At 42.3% G+C, this 21,899-nt stretch overlaps 1 protein-coding gene across 7 annotated transcripts in view; it reads left to right on the top strand.

Moving 5' to 3' along the window:
- The window catches only part of LTBP1 (latent transforming growth factor beta binding protein 1), a 398,718-nt gene that overhangs the window by 38,806 nt on the left and 338,013 nt on the right, over positions 1-21,899 (top strand). For all 7 annotated transcript variants that reach the window (XM_042982189.1, XM_042982190.1, XM_042982188.1 and 4 more), the window contains one exon: positions 6,525-6,822. In XM_042982189.1, the coding sequence (XP_042838123.1) occupies positions 6,525-6,822 (298 nt within the window). The remainder of the gene's footprint in view (positions 1-6,524; positions 6,823-21,899) is intronic.

Raw genomic sequence — 21,899 nt, 5'->3', positions numbered from 1 at the left:
GTAATATTTCATTGTATGAATATAATACAGTTTATCGATATCAGTATTTTCCTACTGTTACTGGTGTGCCATGAACATACCTGTATGTGTCTCCTTGAGCACATGACAGCAGAGAAGTAAAATCGCTGGGTATTAGGGTTTTCACATTAGAACCTTACTAACTATTGCCGAATTGCTTTTTACAGAGGTGAGTATAAAATATATCCTGTGAGCAGTACATAGTAGTATTTAATTGAGTTCCCATTTCCCTAAATCTTTGCTAACACTTGCACCTCCAGCACAGAGCCTAACCCCAGCCTCGAACTCACAAGATGTGAGATCATGACCTAAGCCGAAATCAAGAGTCAGACATTTTTTTTTTTTTTTAATTTTTTTTTCAACGTTTTTTATTTATTTTTGGGACAGAGAGAGACAGAGCATGAACGGGGGAGGGGCAGAGAGAGAGGGAGACACAGAATCGGAAACAGGCTCCAGGCTCCGAGCCATCAGCCCAGAGCCTGACGCGGGGCTCGAACTCACGGACCGCGAGATCGTGACCTGGCTGAAGTCGGACGCTCAACCGACTGCGCCACCCAGGCGCCCCAAGAGTCAGACATTTAACCACCTGAGCCACCCAGGCACCTGGAGGGATCTAATTTTAATTCTTTTAGTTAAATGCCTATTTTCCAACACCACTAAGTAGTCCATTGTTTCTGTACCTGTTTATTATATCTCCTCCATCACCTTGCACAACTCCATATTTTAGTCTGTTTGTAAGTTTTATGTTATATTGTATTGATCTGTTTCTCTGTCTCTAAACCAGTGCCACATTATCACTTAAAATAGTTTGTACAGTCTTTTCAATCATTTATGTAGACACTTACTTGAAAATAATGATTTGTTTCTTCCTTCCAGTTCTTAGACCTTTTATTTCTTTTTCTTGTTTTGTCCTATTAGTTGCACACTACAATACCACATCAATTATTAGAGGCTATTATAGGCATTTAGACTTGTTTCTGACTTTGATAGGAATGCTTCTACAGTTTCCTCGTAGTATTTGCTGTATGTTTTGGTATGCTGTTTGTTGTGGGATTTGCTGTAGGTCCTATTTACCAGAACAAGGAAATCCCCTTGTATTTCTAGTTGGCTAAAGTTTTGTTTGTTACTAGGAGTAAGTGATGAATTTTATTGGAAGTTGTTTTGCATTCATTGAGATAAATTCTCATTTAATGTTCTAACATGGGAAATTCCGTAGACAGATTTGTTGACATTAAAGCCATCCTTATATTTTTGGAATTAGTTCTGCTTGCTTTTCTGTTTCTGAAATAATATTTTACTTAGGTATTTTGTACCTGTATCCTTAACTGATTTGTGTGTTAGCTTTCTTTTCATGTACTCTTCTTGCCTGATTTTGATATCCAGGTTTGCTATTCTCTTTAAAGGGCTTTGATTCTGGGGGCACCTGGGTGGCTCAGTTGGTTAAGCATCTGACATACTGGGTTCTGCACAGATGGTGTGGAGCCTGCTTGGGATTTTCTCTCTGCCTCTCCCTCTCTCTCTCTCAAAATTAATAAACTTTAATAAACAAAAGGGGTTTAATTCTGGGGGCTGTACTGAATGTCTTGACTTTGGCAGGTCAGGATTGGGAATTTGCACCTTACAGGTCCTGGGGAGTTTGGCCTCATGGTGTTCTGCCCTGTTCAGCTTGGTATCAGGTGAATGCTCAGGGAACAGTCTGCAGTTCTCTGAGCTATCTCTGTGTGCAGGCACCTTGCAGAAGCTCTTTTTTTGTTTCCGCTGCATCTGAACCTCTTAGGCTAATCTCCTTAACATGCTTTTGCCCTGTAACTTGTCACAGTTTCTACCAGTGCATTGTGATTTTTCTTTTCTTTTTCTTTCTTTTTTTCTTGATGTTTATTTATTTTTGAGAGAGATACAGAGCATGAGTTGGGGAGGGCCAGAGAGAGAGGGAGATACAGAATCTGAAGCAGGCTCCAGGCTCTGAGTTGTGAGAGCAGAGCCCAGTGTGGGGTTTGAACTCAAGGACCACAAAATCGTGACCTGCGCCGAATGAAGTCATATGTTTAACCTACTGAGCCACCCAGGCGCCCTGTGATATTCTCTTCTGTTCATTCTTGACCAGCTTGATTCAGAGTGTCCTATCCCTTCAAACTTCTTCTAGAATACATCGGATCTGGGCTTCTGAGATGGTTTCTTTAACTGCAGATTGTTTAATGCCACTACAGATCTTCTACATTAGCAGAGTATATTTTAATATTAATTTGTGTTTAAAAACATCTTTGGAGGATTGGAGATTTGATTGAAGATGCAACTTGCAAATGAAGCCTGGAGGTTTAGACGTCATCATGGAGCGGATTAGGAGCCCACTGATTGTATTCCCTTTTCAGATGTCGTCAACTCCCAGCATCCTTTGGAAAGGTGTGGCTCTGCTTTCACACCAGTTAGTGGACCAAGATGAGGTTAAAGCTCCCATCCTAGGGTACTGGAAATTCTACGTAAGCCAATTAATGGACCTGAGTTTATAATTTCATTCGGGACATAAGAGAACTTGTTGAGATCATTAATGACATGTGGCAGAGTATAGGGACTGTGATGTGAAAGATAAAAGGGGACAGGAGTTCAGGTGTCCAACAGATCACAGTGGGGCCGGTGGGCATTTGAGAAGGACTTCATGGAGAAGGAGGTGGTTTCACATGAGCACGAGCTTGGGAGACATGTTTCGGGACAGGGCACCATGTGCAGAGGTGGGGAGTGGTGGGCTTCTGTAGGGATGGGCAGGGGGCAGTGAGGGTGGAAGGGGGGCTTGGGCCAGGTGCAGGGGGTCTTTAATGTATCTCACGGGCAGCTAACTTGGGTTGAAAGTTTTTGAACAAAGGAGAAAAAAAAATCCAAAGAGCTGCATTTTATGAAACCCAGTCTGTCAGCAAGTCTGGATTAGGATTTTGTTCAAGTTTGGCTGCATGTTGCAATCACCTGGAGAGTTTAAGAAAAACAACAACAACAACAAAAACAAAAGCAACCTAAACTGATGTTTGATCCCCTCCCCCAGAGATTCTGATTCAGAGGCTGGTGTCAGCCCTGGGTTTTGAGAGTTTTAAAAGCTCCCCAAGTGATTCTAATGTGTGGCAAAGCCTGAGAACCACTGCCCACCCCACTGATAATATCTTGATGTAGTGTTTACTTATTGTGTTGAACTACTTGTGGCTGGGCAAATGCAGAATCGACTGGTGGAAAAAGTGGTTTTAAAATACTTCTGTAACATTTATTTATAATTTTCCACATAGTTCATTGCCTCGGTTAGAATAACAGTTTTCTCATAAGTGCTTACAAATTTTTGCATTGGCCATGAAGTAGATGATGACAATATATAAACTTTTGGAAGGGACCCATAATAATCTTGAGAATTTGGTCACATGGGAAGTTTTTTTTTTTATGCATTAAAAATAAAAGGGCAGCAACATAAAACAAGCACATTTATCACAGCAAGAATTCAATAAAATAAATGCAATTGTAGGGGTGAAAACACCAAATTTGCAGTTATAAAAATGTAAATCCTAATTTGTGGAATTGTTGAATCACGATGTTGTACACCTGAAACTAACATAACACTGTATGTTAATTATACTGGACTTAGAAAAAATGAGTTTAAGAAAAATTCTCAAAACACTTGCTGGTGGAAGAGTGCCCGTTTCCAAACATCGTATGTCCGCGGTTTTCAGAGCTGGGTGTGCATCTGACTCCTCTAGAGGGTGGTCAGTTTGCTGAACTCCAGTCTGGGATTTAACAGACCTGGGGCAATGGAAGATTGTGCCCTTCTGAAGCGCTTCTGGCGGCTGCCGCCACTGGTCCAAGCACCACACTTTAGCAAGTGCCACACAAGAACCACAACGACATGGAGTCCCAGTTTCCTAGGAGAAACGGCTTGATAAAATGTGGTTGCAGGACGTGAGGTTTGCTTTTCTTTTCATGGCAGGTGAGGGGCTTACCTTGGCATTGAGGGACTCTGTCCCACCCCTCCCTTCCCTGACCCAGGTCCAGCCAGCCCCTCCTGTCTGCATGCTCCAGGAAGCTGCTGTCAGAGCCTATGGGGGGTTAGGTGGAAGGGAAAATTGTCATTCTCCTTATTCTTTTTTGTTTTTAATTCTTTTTTTTTTTTAATGTTATTCATTTTTGAGAGAGAGACAGACGGATAGAGACCACAGGTGGGAAAGAGGCAGAAAAGGAGGGAGACACAGAATCCGAAGCAGGCTCCAGGCTGTCAGCACAGAGCTCCACCAGGGCTCGAACTCAGGAACCGTGAGATCATGACCTGAGCCAAAGTCGTATGCTTAACCGACTGAGCTACCCAGGTGCCCCCGTGTTATTGTTCTCTCAACATTTACTGCAGAAGGGTGGTATCATATATAGTCACACTACTCTATAACATGTTCTTTCTCTTATGGTAGAAAGTTTTTATAAGTTTAAGGTCCCTGCCTCTCACATGCTACCAAATTTGTAGAGTTAAAATATCTCTACCCTTTGATGCTTCGAATCCCTCTTTGTCCTCCTAAAGACAGGTTCTGGTTGTATATCCTCAGTGGTATTTTGGAAAATTTCATGATTGGCCCCCATCTGGGTACCAACTTTCGTACGCTGCTCTGTGCAGCCTTCCTGGTAGATGAGGGGACATTTGCAGCACACCTTGGGAGGGAGAAGAAGCGGAAATCATTCTCAGATGTTAAAATGAAACATGTTTCTAATTGAAAGCATGAAGAGAATGTATACATGAAAGTGCCTGGGGGGGTGATCTTTGGCAGAGGCTCAGCTCTGAAAGCCCCGTCCTGTCCTCCCTCGTGGCCACTTCTGTTCTCTCTCGGTGGAGCCCATTTCCATTTCTGTGACATTCCATAAATAACCATGGCCGAGTAGGGACCCAATGATCATTGGTTGGCCCGGAAAATGCTGATAAATTAGAATCCTGAACCCTGGAAGTGCATAGTTTTGGACTTAGAATTCTAGAAGCCTAATTTGGGAAGAGCTCTTGGGGACCGTTTTAGAACAAGCAGTTACTGCCCTCCTGCCCCCAAACATGTATAGGTACAGAGGTTAAGGTTAAATAACAAGCTAAGGTCACGTAGGGAGCTGGTTGCATTTTTCTTTGCTTTTTAAGAATCCCTTCCCACTTTTGGAAAATTTGTCAGCCTATTCTGACACTTGACAGTCATTTCTTACCATTATTTTCTATAACTAATCGGAATCATATTGTAGGAAGATGGGAAAGCTGCTTCTCTCTTTTATAGAAAATCAGGAGGTTAAAGGGCTTTTAGGTCTTGGTTATTTGGCTCATCCATAGTTAAGCTTCCTCTTGTTCATATCCCTCATCTATTTTGTAAATGTTTATGGACTGAATCTGGCATTTCATTTTATGGGTGTTGTAGTAGTATGATCTGCTTGAGGACCAAGGGTTTAGTTTAAGTCAAAAGTGGACTGATAACAAAATCAGTTGGTGTAAATGAGTGCATTTGGACACATAAACTGAAGGAATCCTGTCCATCAGCCTATATAACATTAACCTAATGAAATTTAAGTTGATAACATCTCAACTTCTCTGGGACCTTGCCTGTGATGAAACCCACTTACCCATGACCCGTAGCCCCGCTAACTTTGAAACTCTGGCCACAAGTCTTGTGATTCCGAGTACGTGCATCCTAGCAAATAGGAGATAAAGGGCTTGCTTCTTCTTGGTTGCCTTTCACTGTAAGATTAGGAATGGTGTACAGGGTACTGGCTTTTTGAAAACAGAAGTATAAAAGTGTATCTGGATGATTTTCAACCTCTGTATCCTTCTGTCATGTAAAAACAAAAAAGTGAGTTAGTCTGCATTTCTGAGTCAGTCACTCCAGGCTCCGATAGCTTATGCAAGATGAAATTTGTAGCACTTTTTTGGGGTTGGGGATTGGACTTGGGCTTATCACATCTTATTTGGGTACCTGAAATTTAAACTTAAGCCACCGAGCACAATTTAAAAAGAAAGGCAAAGCATTTTCTTAAGTTTTCCATTGCTGATGCATTTCTGGTGCATTTCTGAGAGGCAGCTCTAATGAAGTGGTTAAGAATGATGACATTGAAAAACACACACACAAAAGCAAAAACAAAAGAAAGATGATGTTGGAGCCAGTTCACTTGGATTCAAGTCCCAGCTCTTCTATTTACTCATAGTTGTGTGACCTTTGGCAAATTACATAACCCTTGTGTCTATTTCCTCATCAGTAAAACAGGCAAAATAAAACCTCTCCTTACCGCGGTTGCTGGGGAGGGGGGTGGCGTTCAATTTGTCGATACGTATTAGAACCGCCTGGCACCTGGGAAGCCATTAATAAATATTAGCTATCATCGTCATCATTGTTGTCCTTGTCATCATGTCTTTAAGTAAGGTTTTATTTTATTGGAGAGCATTCTGGTGCTGATGTTAAAAGCCCTTGGAAGGACTTGTTAAGTCTCCAATGCTTTTCTTCAGAGTTGTGTCTTCTGTTGTCTCCCTGCAGCAAGCTGTGTTCCACCATGCCAGAATGGAGGGATGTGTCTCCGGCCTCAACTCTGTGTGTGTAAACCGGGGACCAAGGGCAAAGCCTGTGAGACAGCAGCTGCCCAGGACACCTCATCCCCAGGCTTTGGAGGGCAGAGTCTTGCGGCTGCTTCCTCCTGGGTCCCTCCTGAGCAAGCAGCAAAGCACACTTCGTCTAAGAAGGCAGACACTCTTCCAAGAGTCAGTCCTGTGGCCCAGATGACCTTGACCCTCAAGCCGAAGCCTTCCGTAGGACTGTCCCAGCAGATTCATTCTCAGTGAGTGTTTTCACCTTGCCTCTACTCAGGAGCATCTTAATTGCTGTCCTGGGTGATTGCTTTCAATCACTCTGCCCTTCCTGCACAATTGGTAGAAATCCCTTGGGTAATAATGTCTCTTCTTTCTTTAAGGTTTTACATGTCATGCTTCTCCATCACATCTTTTGAACATATTTGGTATGTGTGTTTAGCCTCTGCAGGGAAGATTGACTGTAAGCATGAACCAAAGCAGTAGTGAGGGTTAGAGGGATCAAGGTTGGACTGGAAGAATAAAGAGAGTTGTTTCTGGTGCAGTTGTGAGTGTTACAACAATTCTTTTGGGGGTGGGGGAAGTGTCTAGGGTTTTGAAATAATAATTGAAGAAAGGAAACAGTGCAATTTGTAAAGATACATGGAAACAGCAGGAACTCAGCTTTGCGTAGAGAAGATATTCCAGATGAGAGCCCTGGGAAAGAGCGTTTCCCAACCTCGGTAGCAGGTTAAGTGTCTCTTCTATTAACACCATGTTTACCTCCCAGTTGCCACGCACGTCCATTTTTGGTGAATGAGCTCGTGTTCTATTTATGGGAACAGGGTTTTTTCTTAGCGTTTGGAAGTAAGTGCCATTCTGAACACAATGAGGACTCCTGGCTAAGACTGCTTACCCCTGGCCTCCTCCGAGGGGCCCGAGGAGGGGCTCCTGGGCTGCACAGGGTCCTTACACACATGGTTTCCTTTTAAATAGCTACTAGACATGGATCACAAGATGCAGAGTGTGCCACAACTCTCACTTGTCATTTGTCTAGGAATGTAAAATACAGGAAGTTCTCCACTTGGAAATGGGCTTGACCCAGCGGTTCATTTGTAAGTCACTTGCTGGGAATTGTGAATACTTTTCCCCCCTAGAGACAGCTTCCACATGGTGATTAGTATCCAGTCAGCCCACAGAAGTTATTTAATCTGCTAGTGTAGATGAAATTATCCTAATTTATACTTCCCCTTCGAGTAGGCCACCTACTGTCCCTGCTGAGTGGGGTCTGCCTGCTTTTTCCTTTCACTTCTTATCCCCTGCTCCCCCCTCTTCATTCTGCTTTTTCTTTCCTTTCTTGTTGTCTCATTCTTCACTTCTACCTTGGTGAGTAGGTTTGTGGGGCTAGTTTGAAGTCTAAGCACCTTGGTGGCACGTGTTTGGAAAACACGTTCCGGAGCAAGAAGGGATGATGGTTCCAGCCGGTGTTCAACAGTGGCTCACTCTGTGCCCAGGACTGTTTCAGGTGCTTTGCATGTATTATTAATTCACAACTCGCAGTGACCCCGTAAGGTGGGTGCTGTTATTGACCTCATTTTACAGCTATGGAAACTGAGGTTTTTGGCAGAGTGGTTAAGTAATTTGGTCAAGGTCACACAACACAGTTAATAAGTGAGTAATATTAACAAACGTTAGGCTTTAAATAGAGGCGGTCAGGATTCAGCTTCCATGCCCTGAAGGGTGGTAACTTTTTCTGTAAAGGGCCAGGTAATAAGTATTTTCAGCTTTGTGGGACATAGGGTTTCTGTTGCAGCTTCTCACTTGTGCCGTTGTAGCACAAAAGCAGCCATAGATGATGCATAAATGAATGAGTGTGACTGATCCAGTAAAATTTTATTGACGGACCCTGAAATTTGAATTTCGTATAAATTTCACACGTCACCCATGTGACTTCTTCTTCTTCTTTTGGTTTCTCCCCCAACCATTAAAAAATGTAAAAATATAAAAATTCGTAGCTTGTCGGTTGTACTAAAACAGGCGATGGGCCACCTTTGGCCCTTGAGCTCTGCAGTTTGCTGACCCTTTCTCTAAAATATAGTGGTGCTTTTTTGTGCCAGAACATGAATGTAACTGTGTATCCTTGAAATGACACAAAGCTTTGATTACATCATAGCTAGACATCTCTTTTCCAGCATTGTTCTGGATCTTAAAAACAAAGAGCAATTCTGTGTTGAACTTTGCCTTGGCAATCAAGAGTCAGGTTACTGTGCATTGCAACGATTTTTTTCTAGCGTTATTACTTACATAAACTGTGAAGTAATTTACAAGCGACATCCTTCATCTTGAATATCACCATCTACTGTTAGAATTTGACCCTCTGTGGTGTGTGTGTGTGTGTGTGTGTGTGTGTGTGTGTGTGTATGGCTTGTTAGTAGGAACCATATGTCAGAAGTCAGATAAATGATTCAACTTTTTTTTTCTTTTTTTGGTAGCAGCAGTATAATTTAGACAAGAATGTTGTGAGTCAAAGAGGTGGCTAAGGTTTCAGTTCTAACATTGCTTTGGAAAAATAAGTCCGTGGATACATTTGCTTCAGAGGCTTCATCTTCTGAATGAAGATAGTTTTCGCCATGGCATTGTTACAGGGCATGTGTGTGTGGGTGTGCCTGTGATGTGCTTTTGGGTAAGGAGAAGGGGTGGCCCAAGGTGCTAACAATTCTGACCATTTCTTAAATGATTATTTTATTTTATTTTTTATTGTAGAGAAGGCGAGTGGGGGAGAGGGGCAGAGGGAGAGAGAGAGTCTTAAGCAAGCTTCACGCTCAGCATGGAGTCCGACCTGGGGCTTGTTCTCACAGCTGTGAGCTGAAATCAAGAGTCCGATGCTTGATGGACTGAGCCATTCAGGCATCCCGATCTTGATACTTTCTTAATGAGTGCTTATAGGTTGCCCTGTTATCTGGAGTATGAAGATGTAAAAGATCCACTTCTGCATTTAAGGAGGTTTTGAGATGATAGATGAGCTGTAACATGTGAGGGACACAAAGGCAGGAGGGGTGCAGTTGGCCCACAGGTGAATTTAGGTAATGATCTATAATCACCTGAAATCCTACTTAATCAAACTGCCAAGGAACATACATGATAGGACTATTTTGGCTACTTTTAAGAAATGTAATAATTCTTAAGTCATCTTTTTTTAAGATTGACTGCTTTGGGATGTTTCAAGGTTTTGTTTTGTTTTTATCTATCGAAGAAGGAGATTGAGTTTCAAGGTTTTGTTTTGCTTTGTTTTTATCTATTGAAGAAGGAGATTGGTTAAGCTTCCTTAAAGTGCTTGTAGACACAAAGATACCTAAGATATCAAAATGTTTATTTTTTTAAATGTTTTTTATTTATTTTGAGAGAGAGAGAACAGGGGAGGAGCAGAGAGAGAAGGAGAGAGAGAATCCCAAAGAAGTTCCATACTGTCAGCACAGAGCCCGACGCGGGGCTTGATCTCACAAACCGCGATCATGACCTGAGCCGAGACCAAGTGTTGGAGGCTCAGCTGCTGGAGCCCCCCAGGTGCCCCTCAAATTGTGTATTGAGCATTACATCTCTTATGTGGTGTATGAAGCCATATTGATCTCTTATCCAGCAAGGTGTTGTGGAGCACACTCCGTGTCCCGGGCACGCACTGTCTAGGGCCTCAGGCTGGAGCACTGAATGAATACACAAAATGCCAGCCTCCCTGGAGCTTACAGCCTGCAAAGTGGGAGACAGGTGGAAGTGGCACGATGAGAACACTGTGAGAAGTGCTGTAGGAGAAAGTAAACCTGCGGGAATGGATGGAGAGTGCTGGGTGGGTGCAGGGTGGGAAGGCATGAGATCTCTGGTGGTTTTAATAGGCTGTCAGGGAGGACCCAACTGGGAAGGTCACATGTAAGCAAAGGCTTGAAGGATGTGAGAGCATGAACCGTGAAGACGAGTGCGTGCCTGGCACGTTTGAAGCAACAGTTAATTTAGGAAGACTGTGATGTTAAAACTACACATTTTAGGTACGTGAGTAGTAGTTGAATTGGTTTTACCTTTGGCCAGGTTAGTTTTAGATAGCTTGATTTAGAACCAGATACAGAGCTCTTGAGGAAATCAAAGGAAGGAGCAATTGTTTCCAGATTTTGGAGTGTTGGGGAAGTGGAGGTTCCAGGGATGGCTCTGGAGATGGCGAGCTTGAAAAGATGGTTAAATTTGGACACAAAGAACTGGATGGGAAGGGCATTTCCAGGAATGGCAATGATGTGACATCAGAAAATATGGCATATTAGTGGGGCGCCTGGGTGGCTCCGTCGGTTAAGTGTCTGACTTTGGCTCAGGTCATGGTCTCATGGTTTGTGAGTTTGAGCCCCGCTTCGGGCTCTGTGCTGAAAGCTCAGAGCCTGGAGCCCGTGTCAGAGTCTCTGTCTCCCTCTCTCTCTGCCCCTCCCACACTTGTGCTCTGTCTCTTTTTAAAAAATAAATTCACATTAGAAAATAAACATTAAAAAAAAAAAAGAAAGCATGGCATATTGGTTACCTACTGCTGTGTAACAGATCACCCAAAACTCAGCAGCCTGAAACAAACATTTATTGTCTGACATTCTCTGCAGGTGGGGAACCTAGGAGGTGCTTAGCTGGGAGATGTGCCTCAGCATCTCTCATGAGGTTGCAGTCAGCAGGGGCCACTCCACTAGGGCTGGAGAACCCACTGCCAAGTTCACTCAAGTCCGTGGCTATTGGCAGGAGGCTTCCCTCCTGGAAAGAGATTACTCATGGATCTCTCTGCAGAACTGCCTGAGAGTTCTCATAACATGGCCGGCTACTGGCTTCTCCTGGAGCCAGTGATCCCACACTGGAGAGAGCAAGGAGAATGCCACAGTGCCTTTGTGGTTGTCAGTCTTAAAGATACACATGTTTACTTCCACCTTATTCTACTCACTAGAAGTGAGTCACTAAGTCAAATGCACGCTTTCAAAGGGAATGAAATTAAGCTGCTCTGTTTGAAGGTGTGAATATCAAAGAGTTTTTAGACATATTTTAAAAAGACCACATTTAGGATACGATTTGATTGGAACTTAATATAGATGCAGACTAGTGGTAATAAAAGGTTGTAAGGATTGGTTAAAAACCAAGGTAAACACTTAAGATTTCCACAAAACCATTCCAAAAAGAGACAACAAAGCAAGATAGAAAAAAAAAAAAAAAAGGAATAGAGAGGGAAACTATAGTTTAGAAGAGGCTTTTAAGGAACTGACTAATCACAATGTTTGGACTGTGTCTATCCTGATTCAAACAAACTGTAAATAAAAGTAAAAGATGATGATGTATAGGAGAATCATGAAAATCTAGACATTGGAAATTTAATGATACAAGAAATGATTGTTGATTTTGGGGGGCTGTGGTGAAGGACTTCTAGTTATGTAAGGAGAATGATATTAAAGTATTTGCAGATGAAATTGTTTGATGTATGAGCTTTGAAATTATTCAGCGAGTTGAGGTACAGAGGTAACAAGATTGGCTCTGAGGGGATAATTACTGAAGCTGGATGATGGGTACATGGAGGTACAGAACTCTATTTTGTTTTATTTTTAGTTTATTTATTTTGAGAGAGTGCGAGTACTTGCACAGTGGAGGGGCAGAGAGAGAATCCCAATGCAGGGCTCGATCTCACAAACCATGAGATCATGACCTGAGCTGAAATCAAGAAAGAGTCGGATGCTTAACCAACTGAGCCACCCAGGCACCCCCAGAACTCTATTTTTGATATTTTCTGTAAGGAAGAGTAACTACAAGAACAACAACAACAAACCAAAATAAAATTTCAAGTGGGAGGAATGCTGTGGTGTTTTCCTGCCTTGGAATGAAGATTCATCTGGCTGTAGTATCTGCAGTGGGTTAGACTTAGAGGTAATTAGATGACTCTGTAACAGGTGTAGCAGTGCTGGTAATGTAGAGGAAGGAAGTGAACTCAGGAGTGACTATAAATTAAAAGCCTTGGCACCTCATGGAATGTGGGAGGCAAAGGTAGAGAGAATGAGGTGTGATCCAGACTTGGGACTGTGGGAGAAAGGAGGGGCATGGGGGTCTTTCTGACACAGCTTTGTGGATGAATTGCCAGGATTATCCTCTGTACCCCATTAGTGGGTGTCAGTGGCTAACAGCTGGGCACTTGGTCAGGTACTGGTTTGAAAAGACCTGGCTGGGGCATTCTGGCAGTACTCATCGCTGTAGTTGGTAGTTTCATTCATGCTTTTCATGGAAGGTTTATTACTGAGGTGTTCCTTTTTCCAGTTTTGTGGGTCGCATCACAGATTCTCCATGAGCTAACAAGAACACCACGTGATGCCTTATCTTGTATACAGATCTTGGCAGTCACTTCTGATGCTTTGAACTTTTACTTGATAATAATGGAGTCTAGAAGGTCTGTATTAACCCTTCAGGTTACTCTCAAATTGCATCCTGTAGATGTTACTCACATGCAGCTGTACGTGTATTTGTGGAAGAATTGCCACTGTTAGGTCGCAGATGTATCTCCACTGTCTGTCTTTAGTCCTATATGCAAAAAGGTGTTAATGCTTATAACTCCTAGCTGGGAGACTCCACTAAGGAGCAAAATTCAAAAATGGTTCAGCTTTCCAGAGCTTTCTCACCACCTGTCAGTGTCATCATTCACACATATATTGAAGTTGCCCATAAAAGTTTGTCGTCAGCCCCTAGTGCTGCTCACTGAGACTGTTTTGACTTGTGTGAAAGGTCTGTCTTTATCCTTGTTCGTCATGATGGATGCTATAGGCACTGACCATGGAACCACAAGGTGGAGGTCATGAGAGGCATTCTTGAGCTCTTAATGTCTTTTGGTCACTAGAGAATGTTGGTACAAATGACCACTGCTTTGCCAAATGGGGAGCTGTTATCTGTGTGGTATAAGGAGGAAGCGCTTTTGCCAGAGACACTGGACCCCAGTCCCTTGTCTTTGAGCTTGAGAAGGAAGTCTGGTTTTACTCAGGATATGGATGTCAAATCTATCTAGGGAGCTCACATGTGTCCTGTCTTTTGTCTTCCCTGGTGATGGCTCTTTTCATCATCTTATGGTGTCCTGATGTTAGAAAGGATGGTGCTTAGTTTCTCTGGAAAAATAAGTTTTGTCCTGTCTCAGACCAGGTGAGGGGACTGCATTTATGTGATGGCACCGACTTATCCCTCTCCTTCATTCTCTTCGTCCCAGGGATGCGGTGAAGAGAAAAGAAGCAAGTGAGCAAATGTTCTTTTAAAAGACAGGAGTAATTCACATGCATTCTATATTTATCAAGTGAGCTCATAGTATGCCAGATATTTTCTAAATATAGGCAAGACTCTTTAGAATCCACATTGGGATGATGGGGTCCATTTTCAAAGTTCTTGAGAACTGAATGCTCTGCATTTACTATGGGTTGGTTGATAGGAAGCAGTGTTGAGTGATGTTTATGCTGTGGAGGAGAGGGTGCTCCCCTGTCCTTTATCTCTGCCCCGCTCTTAGCTTCCGGGCGCTGTGGTTGTGAGTCTTTAAAAAAACCCCACAAACTATATGCTGTGATATCTACAGGGGTGGGAAGCTTGGTGTAATATTCTCTCCTAATTAACAGCAACAGCAACAATAAAATGTAAGCTCATTCCCTTTATTTGGACTTTCTCATACTATCCCAATAGGTGGGAAAAACCCCAACTCATTATAAAAACTACACCAGTAGTTAAAACTTGGGAGAAGTTTCAGGCTTTTTGTACATGATAGTTGAGATTGGGATCTTTGTTGAACTTATTTAAAAAGCAAGGAAGTGATCAGGACTCGAATGGGCATTTTCCCCAAAGGATCTCTCAGTTTGGATCTCTCAGAGTAGAGGGGGGACCTTGCAGTATTGACCCCCACCCCCACCCCCCTGCCCCCCCACCGCTGATCTTCCTACGGGGTTCTTTCTATGCTTCCTCCGCTCCCCATTGTTACAACACTTACTTCACAGTCTTTTGTCTCTTTATTGACATAGGTACACAGAAGGGCTACGATAAATGTTTAATACATTTTTTGAGGTTTTTCTAGAGAAAAAAGCCTAAATCCTTGTCTGAGTATTCTTTCATGAATACCTACTTATGTTGCAAGAAGTTACCTTTTTCTCTTGGAATATACTGTCTGCCTTTGTAAAGCCCTGCACAGTTTTGCAGAATACTTCGTATTCCTGTTGTGTCTGATTGACCTAACATGTCTATACGATGAAGGTTTTGATGCTACTTGATGATGTGGAAAAAAAAGGCAAAGTGGCAGAAAATTGAAGAAAAGGAACTCAGTCCAAGGATTTTAGTGTTCACTTTATGACACTTTAGGGATGGGTGAGAACTCACAATTGGAACTAGTGACTGATTTTTATCATTTTATATGCATACTTTAAACTTTTAAAAACAATTGAAGTGCAATTAAAATTACATACCGAAGAGTATACTAAAGTGCACACAGCCTCATGATGATCCCGAAGTGATAACACACTCCTGCATGGACCGTACACGTCAAAGAGTGGAACACTGACAGCACGACAAAGACCCCTTGTTTCCAGATCGGACCTCTTCCTCCTTCCCAAGCTGCTGTCTTGACTTCTTACACCAGAAGTCAGTTTCTCAACAATGTATGTATAAATGAATCCCATAACGTGTATTTTTTCACTCATTGTTATGTCTGAGGTTGACGTATGTGGTTGTGTGTGACTGTTGTTCACATTTACGTTGCCAAAGATCATTTCATCATACGAGTATACCACAATTTATTATTTGTTCCGCTCTTGATGGATGTTTGGAATTTTTCTAGTTTTTGGTTCTTAGGAAAAATGCTGTAGGTAGGCATGTGTGGGAATTCCAGAAGAAGACCTTTGCGAATTCATCAGAAAACCAAGCCCAATTGGACATGGCAATGTCAAGGTTTGAGAGGGACTTCATAATCCATTGTGCAAAGTTTGATCATACTAGTATTTGTTGGTCAGTGCTGTTCTGTTGCTTTAAAAAAAACATGCACGTAGGGAAGATAGTGGGGTGAGGTGGTGTTTGAGGAGCCGGGAGCAAGGAACCTTTTCTCCTGAGTGGGACTTGGCAGGAAGAGTACGCTGGATGGGGGTGGGGGAGGTAGGGGAGGGTAGGGGAGCTCACTTGTGTGTTTCCGTGTGTGTACCCTGCAGAGTACCACGGGGAAGGCTTGACCAAGAGTTTTGAGATAGAGCTGACTGGGCTTAAGTTCTGGTGAAAGATAACATCAGGAATTGGAAACTCAAAGTGTGCACTTAAAAAGGGCAGCTGCTGGGCTAGAGTTTGCTCCCCATTTAATTGCTAGCAATTAGGCTGCTGTTTTGGTGTTGTGTAATAATTATAATAGTAGCTAATATTTACTGAGTGTTTATTCAATGCCAGTTCTCTTCTTCCTCTTCTTTTCTCTTCCACTTAAATTTTTTTTTTCATGTTTATTTATTTTTGAGAGAGAGAGAGACAGAGTATGAGCAGGGGAGGGGCAGAGAGGGGGCAGAGAGAGGAGACGCAGAATCTGAAGCAGGCTTCACGCTCTGAGCTGTCAGCACAGAGCCCAGCGTGATGTGGGCTGTGAGATCATGACCTGAGCTGAAGTCGGATGCTCAACCAACTGAGCCACCCAGGTGCCCCTCTCTTCCACTTTTAAGGACACTTGTAATTGGGCACATCTGGATAATTCAGGGTACTTTCCCCATCTCAAGGTCAGCTGATGAGCAACCTTAATTTCATCTGCAACTTTAATTTCCCTTTGCCTGGCAACCTAACATATTCATAGGTTCTGGATGTGGATGTCTTCGAGGGGCCATTATTCTGGCTATTAGAGCATTTTATCAAGTACCCAATCTTGTTTTGCTGATCTTTTCTGATACTCAAGAGTGAGCTATAATCGCAAGGGATAGTAAATAATCGTCAGAGTACCCTTCAATTAATAGTATAGCCAGTCCTTATAACTCTGATAAAAGTTAGATTTAAGCGCTTCACGTAGATTGAAGGTCTAAATGTGCCCCCACTGTTCTTTGCAATCTTGGGACCAGCACCCTCAAGCACTTGTGGTGGCTGGAAGAGGGGAAAACCAAGAGCCTAGAGATGGCCAGGCAGTAGGAGGGGCCCTGGCTGTCTTTATGCCCTTAGTCTCATGGAGCTAGGGATTGAAAAGTCAACACCACTCATAAACAAGTATTTTTTGACATCCAACGGCCCCAACCACTAGACAAAGTGGCCTTGGGGCTCTGATTGCAGTTCTCCTGGGGGGAGTTGGGAAGGGGTGGGCAGACTTGGAGTGGGGAGAGGGCTAGAAATGTCTCTTCCTTCAATAGTTAGATTGGGGTTCTTGAGCCTGATAATGTATTTCCTGTATGACTATTCTCTGTTGAAATAAATTTGTGCCCCGGAAATGAATTAGTTGTCAGAGGACCTCCTGCAAACTGGTGATGGAACTGGAATGGAAACACACATGAATCCACTGATAAGCAGTTGGGATAGAACGCAACGTGGTGGACGCATGGGGCCATGTACTTGAGCCCTGGCCTGCATGGTTCATTCCAAACCCAAGAATACTTTTTAGAGCCTGACTTTGGGTGTTGTGTAGATTATAGGAAAAATTCCTCTTTGCATTTGGATATGTTTGGCATTCCATGGATACCGCCCTTGAATCCTTCCAAGGTGCCCCTAGGGTTGCACTAAATCCTCTTTCCTTGTTTTCCTTGGCTTAACATTTAGTTTATGTTCAAGCAAGTGTAGACTTAATTTTAAGACTAAATTTTTATAGTGGCCCTCTGCCCCAGAGTTGCCTGGGATCAGAATAAATAACTTAGAAGATGTGAGTCCTACGTGAGGGAGGAGACAGTACAGCTCATATTATGCAAAATATGCTTAAGGAAATAAAACACAAAGTTAACTTGTAAACATGCTTAGAGTTTGTATGTTTTCACTATGGTTCTCAATGTCGAGTGTATTTTTTATTCTTTTATCTGTTCCTCAAATGCCTTAGAGATGTCCTGGCAGAAATAGCCAATCCTGTGCTCCCAGAGGCAGGAACTTCTAAGGGGAAAGAATGTCTACTTGTACACTATGGAGAAAAGAAACCCTAAATTTACTAATCCAGGAAAAAATGTCTCTCATTTTTCAGGACTGCTATTTCTGGACAAGCTGTTGATGTGTTTATGCAGGATAGCAGGAGGGACTGGGAAGACTGGATGGAAATTAGTAGTGGGTTGGTGAATGGTCCTATGCCCACCAGAGTTAGGTGGGTTCTCCCATGAGTGGGGTGGAAAGTGGAAAAACTCTGACTGTCCCTTGTATCCCTGGTGCTTCGGATTTTATTGAGTATGAAGTCCAGTCCACAACTGGAGGGATCTTTTCAAAACGTAAATCTCATCTCGCCCTGCTCTGCATAAGAGCCTTCAGTGGCTTCTCAGTGCTCTGAGGATAGAGATGAGTTCTCCTCTCCTGGGACATCAGACTCTTATCCTCTGATTGTCATCATACACAGGTACCAACCTGTCACCATGTCCCAGGCAGCTCCTTAACCCTGTCCAGCTCCTTCCTGACACATTTTGTCCGTCTGCAACCTACTGCCTCCCCTTGCACACGCTCTTCTTCCCTGTTAACACCTGTTTCTTTTATTGATTTCAGTTTCCTCTGGGAAACATTCCCTGACACCTGTTACTCCCTCAAAGGTGCTCTCATGACCCCTATTTCCCCATCTGCTCCCTTCATAACATTCATTTCATTTCGTGTGATTTACTCTTCTTGGTGCAGTGCTTCCTTGGTGAATGCAAATGTACATTATGACTGCTCTGGATCCGAAAGTCTGACCATGCAGGAATGCAAATACTAGCCCATCAGCTAAGCTGCCTCAGTTTCCTGAAAGTAATCAGAAGGGACCAGTTGAATGAGTCACTGATGAGAGTAGTCAAAAGTTTTCTCAGTCTTAATGCACTCCATTCTGGGGCAGTAGTCAGCCCTGGCATCCTGTCCTTCTCTGGCACTTCCAGGCGGCAGTAGGACTCGCTTGCTGTGTATCTCTGGCTGTTTTTCTTTGGTCAGGCTCTAGTTCTCTGGATCTTCTCTTCTTGACCTTTTCACTTCCAAGTCTTCTTGCTCCTAGCACTTCCTAGGATGCCTGTGATAGATGTGAGGCACATTAGCAAGAAAAAAAATATGGCAGCAAAGCCCAGGCAGCCAGTCTCTTGGGAAAATTACTGAAACTGACACTGAAAATCGCATTTTATGAGCTTGAAGACTCGTTAGTACTCATGAGTATTTAATTAAATATTAAGTGATTTGCACCTTGACGCAAGATTGGCTCAGTTTTCAGACAGCAAACCGGGATGTGCAGGCAAAGTTTAATTATTTTTCATTGAGAGTTATTTTTCACTTAGCGTGAAATCATTTTTCACTTAGAGTTCATAGGATTCCAGAGTTCTATATTTGACCAAGTTAGCTCTCAACAAAACACAAAGAAATATTTTATCAATATCACTGTCTTTGTAAAGAGTTAATCCTGGGTATTTGTCCCTTTTGAGAGCTGAGTGTAATGGGAACTAGAATGAGAATGTATTAGGTACGATCTTGTTTCCATCTTCCAGTATCTTCATCCAGCACAGATCATAAAATTTTATCACTTAAAGGGATGAATGTCTTGCCTAGAGTCACATGGGTAGTAGTAGAGCTGTGACTTGAACCTGACCTCTTATACTATGATCTCCTTGCTGTTTTTTATATGTCATCGTCTGTCTGACTCTCTGTTATCAAAATTAATGAAAAAACTTACACGGTATTTTTGAAGCCCCAAACCTAAGAAAGATAGAGGAGAGATGAAAAACTTGAGTCATTTCTCGAGTTTTCAAGTAAAACACTGTTGTTTGATGAAATGTTTTTTATTTTCAAAATGATCAAAATTCACTTATCAAAATGTATTCTGTCTCAAGGAGAAAATGTGACAGTTATTTCTTTATTGTTAGTTACCAATGTAGATGCTGTTCTCACATCTTTAAAAATTAATTGGACTGTCTGCCATGGACAGGGAGTTTATTTTTAAACAATTCTCATCTTGGGGCTTTCTTGACATGGGCATCACTTTTACTGCTTGTGAAATGCACTGCCTTATTTCTTTGCCGGATGTTGGGGTTTTGCCAAGTGCTGGTATTTGGAGATTTGATGGACAGAGTCTAAAGTGAGACATCATTCTTCCTTAATTTGTTCAAAGCCTCTTAATGCAGCAGCTAATCCTTCCTAATTATATTTCTAGGAAGGATGTTCTTAACTCCCGCAGGAAGACGACATAGACATTTTGAGACGATTAGGATGCACTGCACTCTGAGAAAAGGAATTTGAAAGGAAGTGCTTTCTGTTTCCCCTACCTCACTCAGGGAGTACAAAGACCCAGTGGCCTTTGAGGCCCTTCGTGAAACTTTTCTCTGTCTGTTCCTTTTCTGTTGCTGTGGCCCCTGTTTATCTCCTGGTTTTAAGAAGCTGTTTTGAAGGAGAAAAAAAAAATCCTACCAAACCCATTTCCATGAATGAGGCAAGCGTTTGACAACTTAATTGCCTTCATGTCTTGAAAGGTCACCTGTAAATGTAAATAGTGGGAGATTCATTGTGTGTATTAGAAATACTTTGTAAGGTTGAAGCACTTGGCAGTCTCCCTGATTGATTTCTTTGATGCCGTGTTGCTTTGTGTTAATTTAAGGTAGTGATTTTTTTTAAATGTTTATTTTTGAGAGAGAGAGAGAGAGAGAGTGTGTGTGTGTGTGTGTGTGTGTGTGCGCACACGTGCATATGTGCATGGGAGTAGGAGAGGAGCAGAGAGAGGGAGACAGGACCTAAAGCAAGCCCTGGGCTGTCAGCACAGAGCCTGATTCGGGATTCAAACTCACAAACTGTGAGATCATGACTTGCGCTGAAGTTGGATGCTTAACCGACTGAGCCACCCTGGTGCCCCTAAAGTAGTGAGAATAAGTATGTTAGTGACATGTGTATTAGATCATTTCAGATCCTTAGTATTTTGAGCAAAGTACATATGGTCACTGTCAAATAAGACTTTGATAAATGAGTTATAGTCTCTAAAGCATTAGTGGTTTTTAATATTCCTATGAAGTGTGATTTTATCGCTCACAGATTAATTACAGTTTTTAAAAACTTTTTAGAGATTGAACAGCTTCCAAATGTTTATTAGTTATTCATATTTTTATATGAATAATCTATTAACATTCTTTATCCCATTTAAATTTCTGTTACAGTAGAATTTCTATGAAATTTCTATACATTTTTTATTTGTAAGAGCTCTTTTCGTAGTAAAGATCTCTTTGTTAAACATTTTAAGAGCTCTCAACGTTGGGGGCGGCCCTTATATACAAAGAATGTTATTAGTACCTACTGAATTTTTTATCCACCAATTTGGGTTCTTTTTAATCCCCCAACTTGAAAGAAACTTCTTAAATTGAATTTTTGAAAATTCCCGCTCCTAGGTGGTTCAGTTGGTTGGGCGTTCAACTTCATTCAGGTCATGCTCTCAAGGTGTGTGGGTTCGAGTGCCACATCAGGCTCTGTGCTGACAGCTCAGAGCTTGGAGCCTGATTCAGATTCTGTGTCTCCCTCTCTCTCTGCCCCTCCTCCACTCATGCTTTGTCTCTCTCTCTCAAAACTAAATAAATATTAAAAAAAAAAAAAGTCCCCACTCACCTTTGAGGACAAGAATACTAATCAACAACTCATTGGGTAATGTATTTCAGAATTCTTCTGTTCTGCTGAGGCTTGTTGGTTGACATAAACATAATTAGGTATTGTTGAACCATCTTAACATTCTAAGCTTGAATAGTTCTTAGTGCATTTCTAACCTGGTTGACTTATCTAAGGTTCAGCAAAATGAGGGTAGAAACTCTGTTCTCCCCATCTCTGCAATTCAAATTTTCAGCTTACTATAGTTGATTAACTTAGTCTGTCAACAAATACTGAGTACTGGCCACATGCCAAGGACTGTTCTAGGCATTCCAGTTGGAGGATCAGGCTAAACATGCTTGCAAGGTAGTTAATAATATGGGATAATACCATAGTGACTGGTGATTTAGGTGGTGCCTATTATAAATTCTAGCGGAGTATAAGGAAGGGGGCCATCAGTAGGGACTAGAGTAAAAGGAAGACTTGCCAGAATGTGGAGGACTTTGTGAAGGAGAGAGGCCGGCCTTTAAGTAAAGGAGATGACAGGATGGGAGATAGGGTGGGAGCGAGTCTCCCGTTTCCATAGGACAGGTGGGAGATTGATTTATTTCGGGGATATGGAAGAGTAGTAGGAGGT

The sequence above is a fragment of the Panthera tigris genome, chromosome A3 (genome assembly GCF_018350195.1).
Source record: "Panthera tigris isolate Pti1 chromosome A3, P.tigris_Pti1_mat1.1, whole genome shotgun sequence".
Lineage (NCBI taxonomy): Eukaryota > Metazoa > Chordata > Mammalia > Carnivora > Felidae > Panthera > Panthera tigris.
The sequence above is the reverse complement of the archived record's forward strand: the minus strand, read 5'-3'. Positions and strand labels throughout refer to the sequence as shown.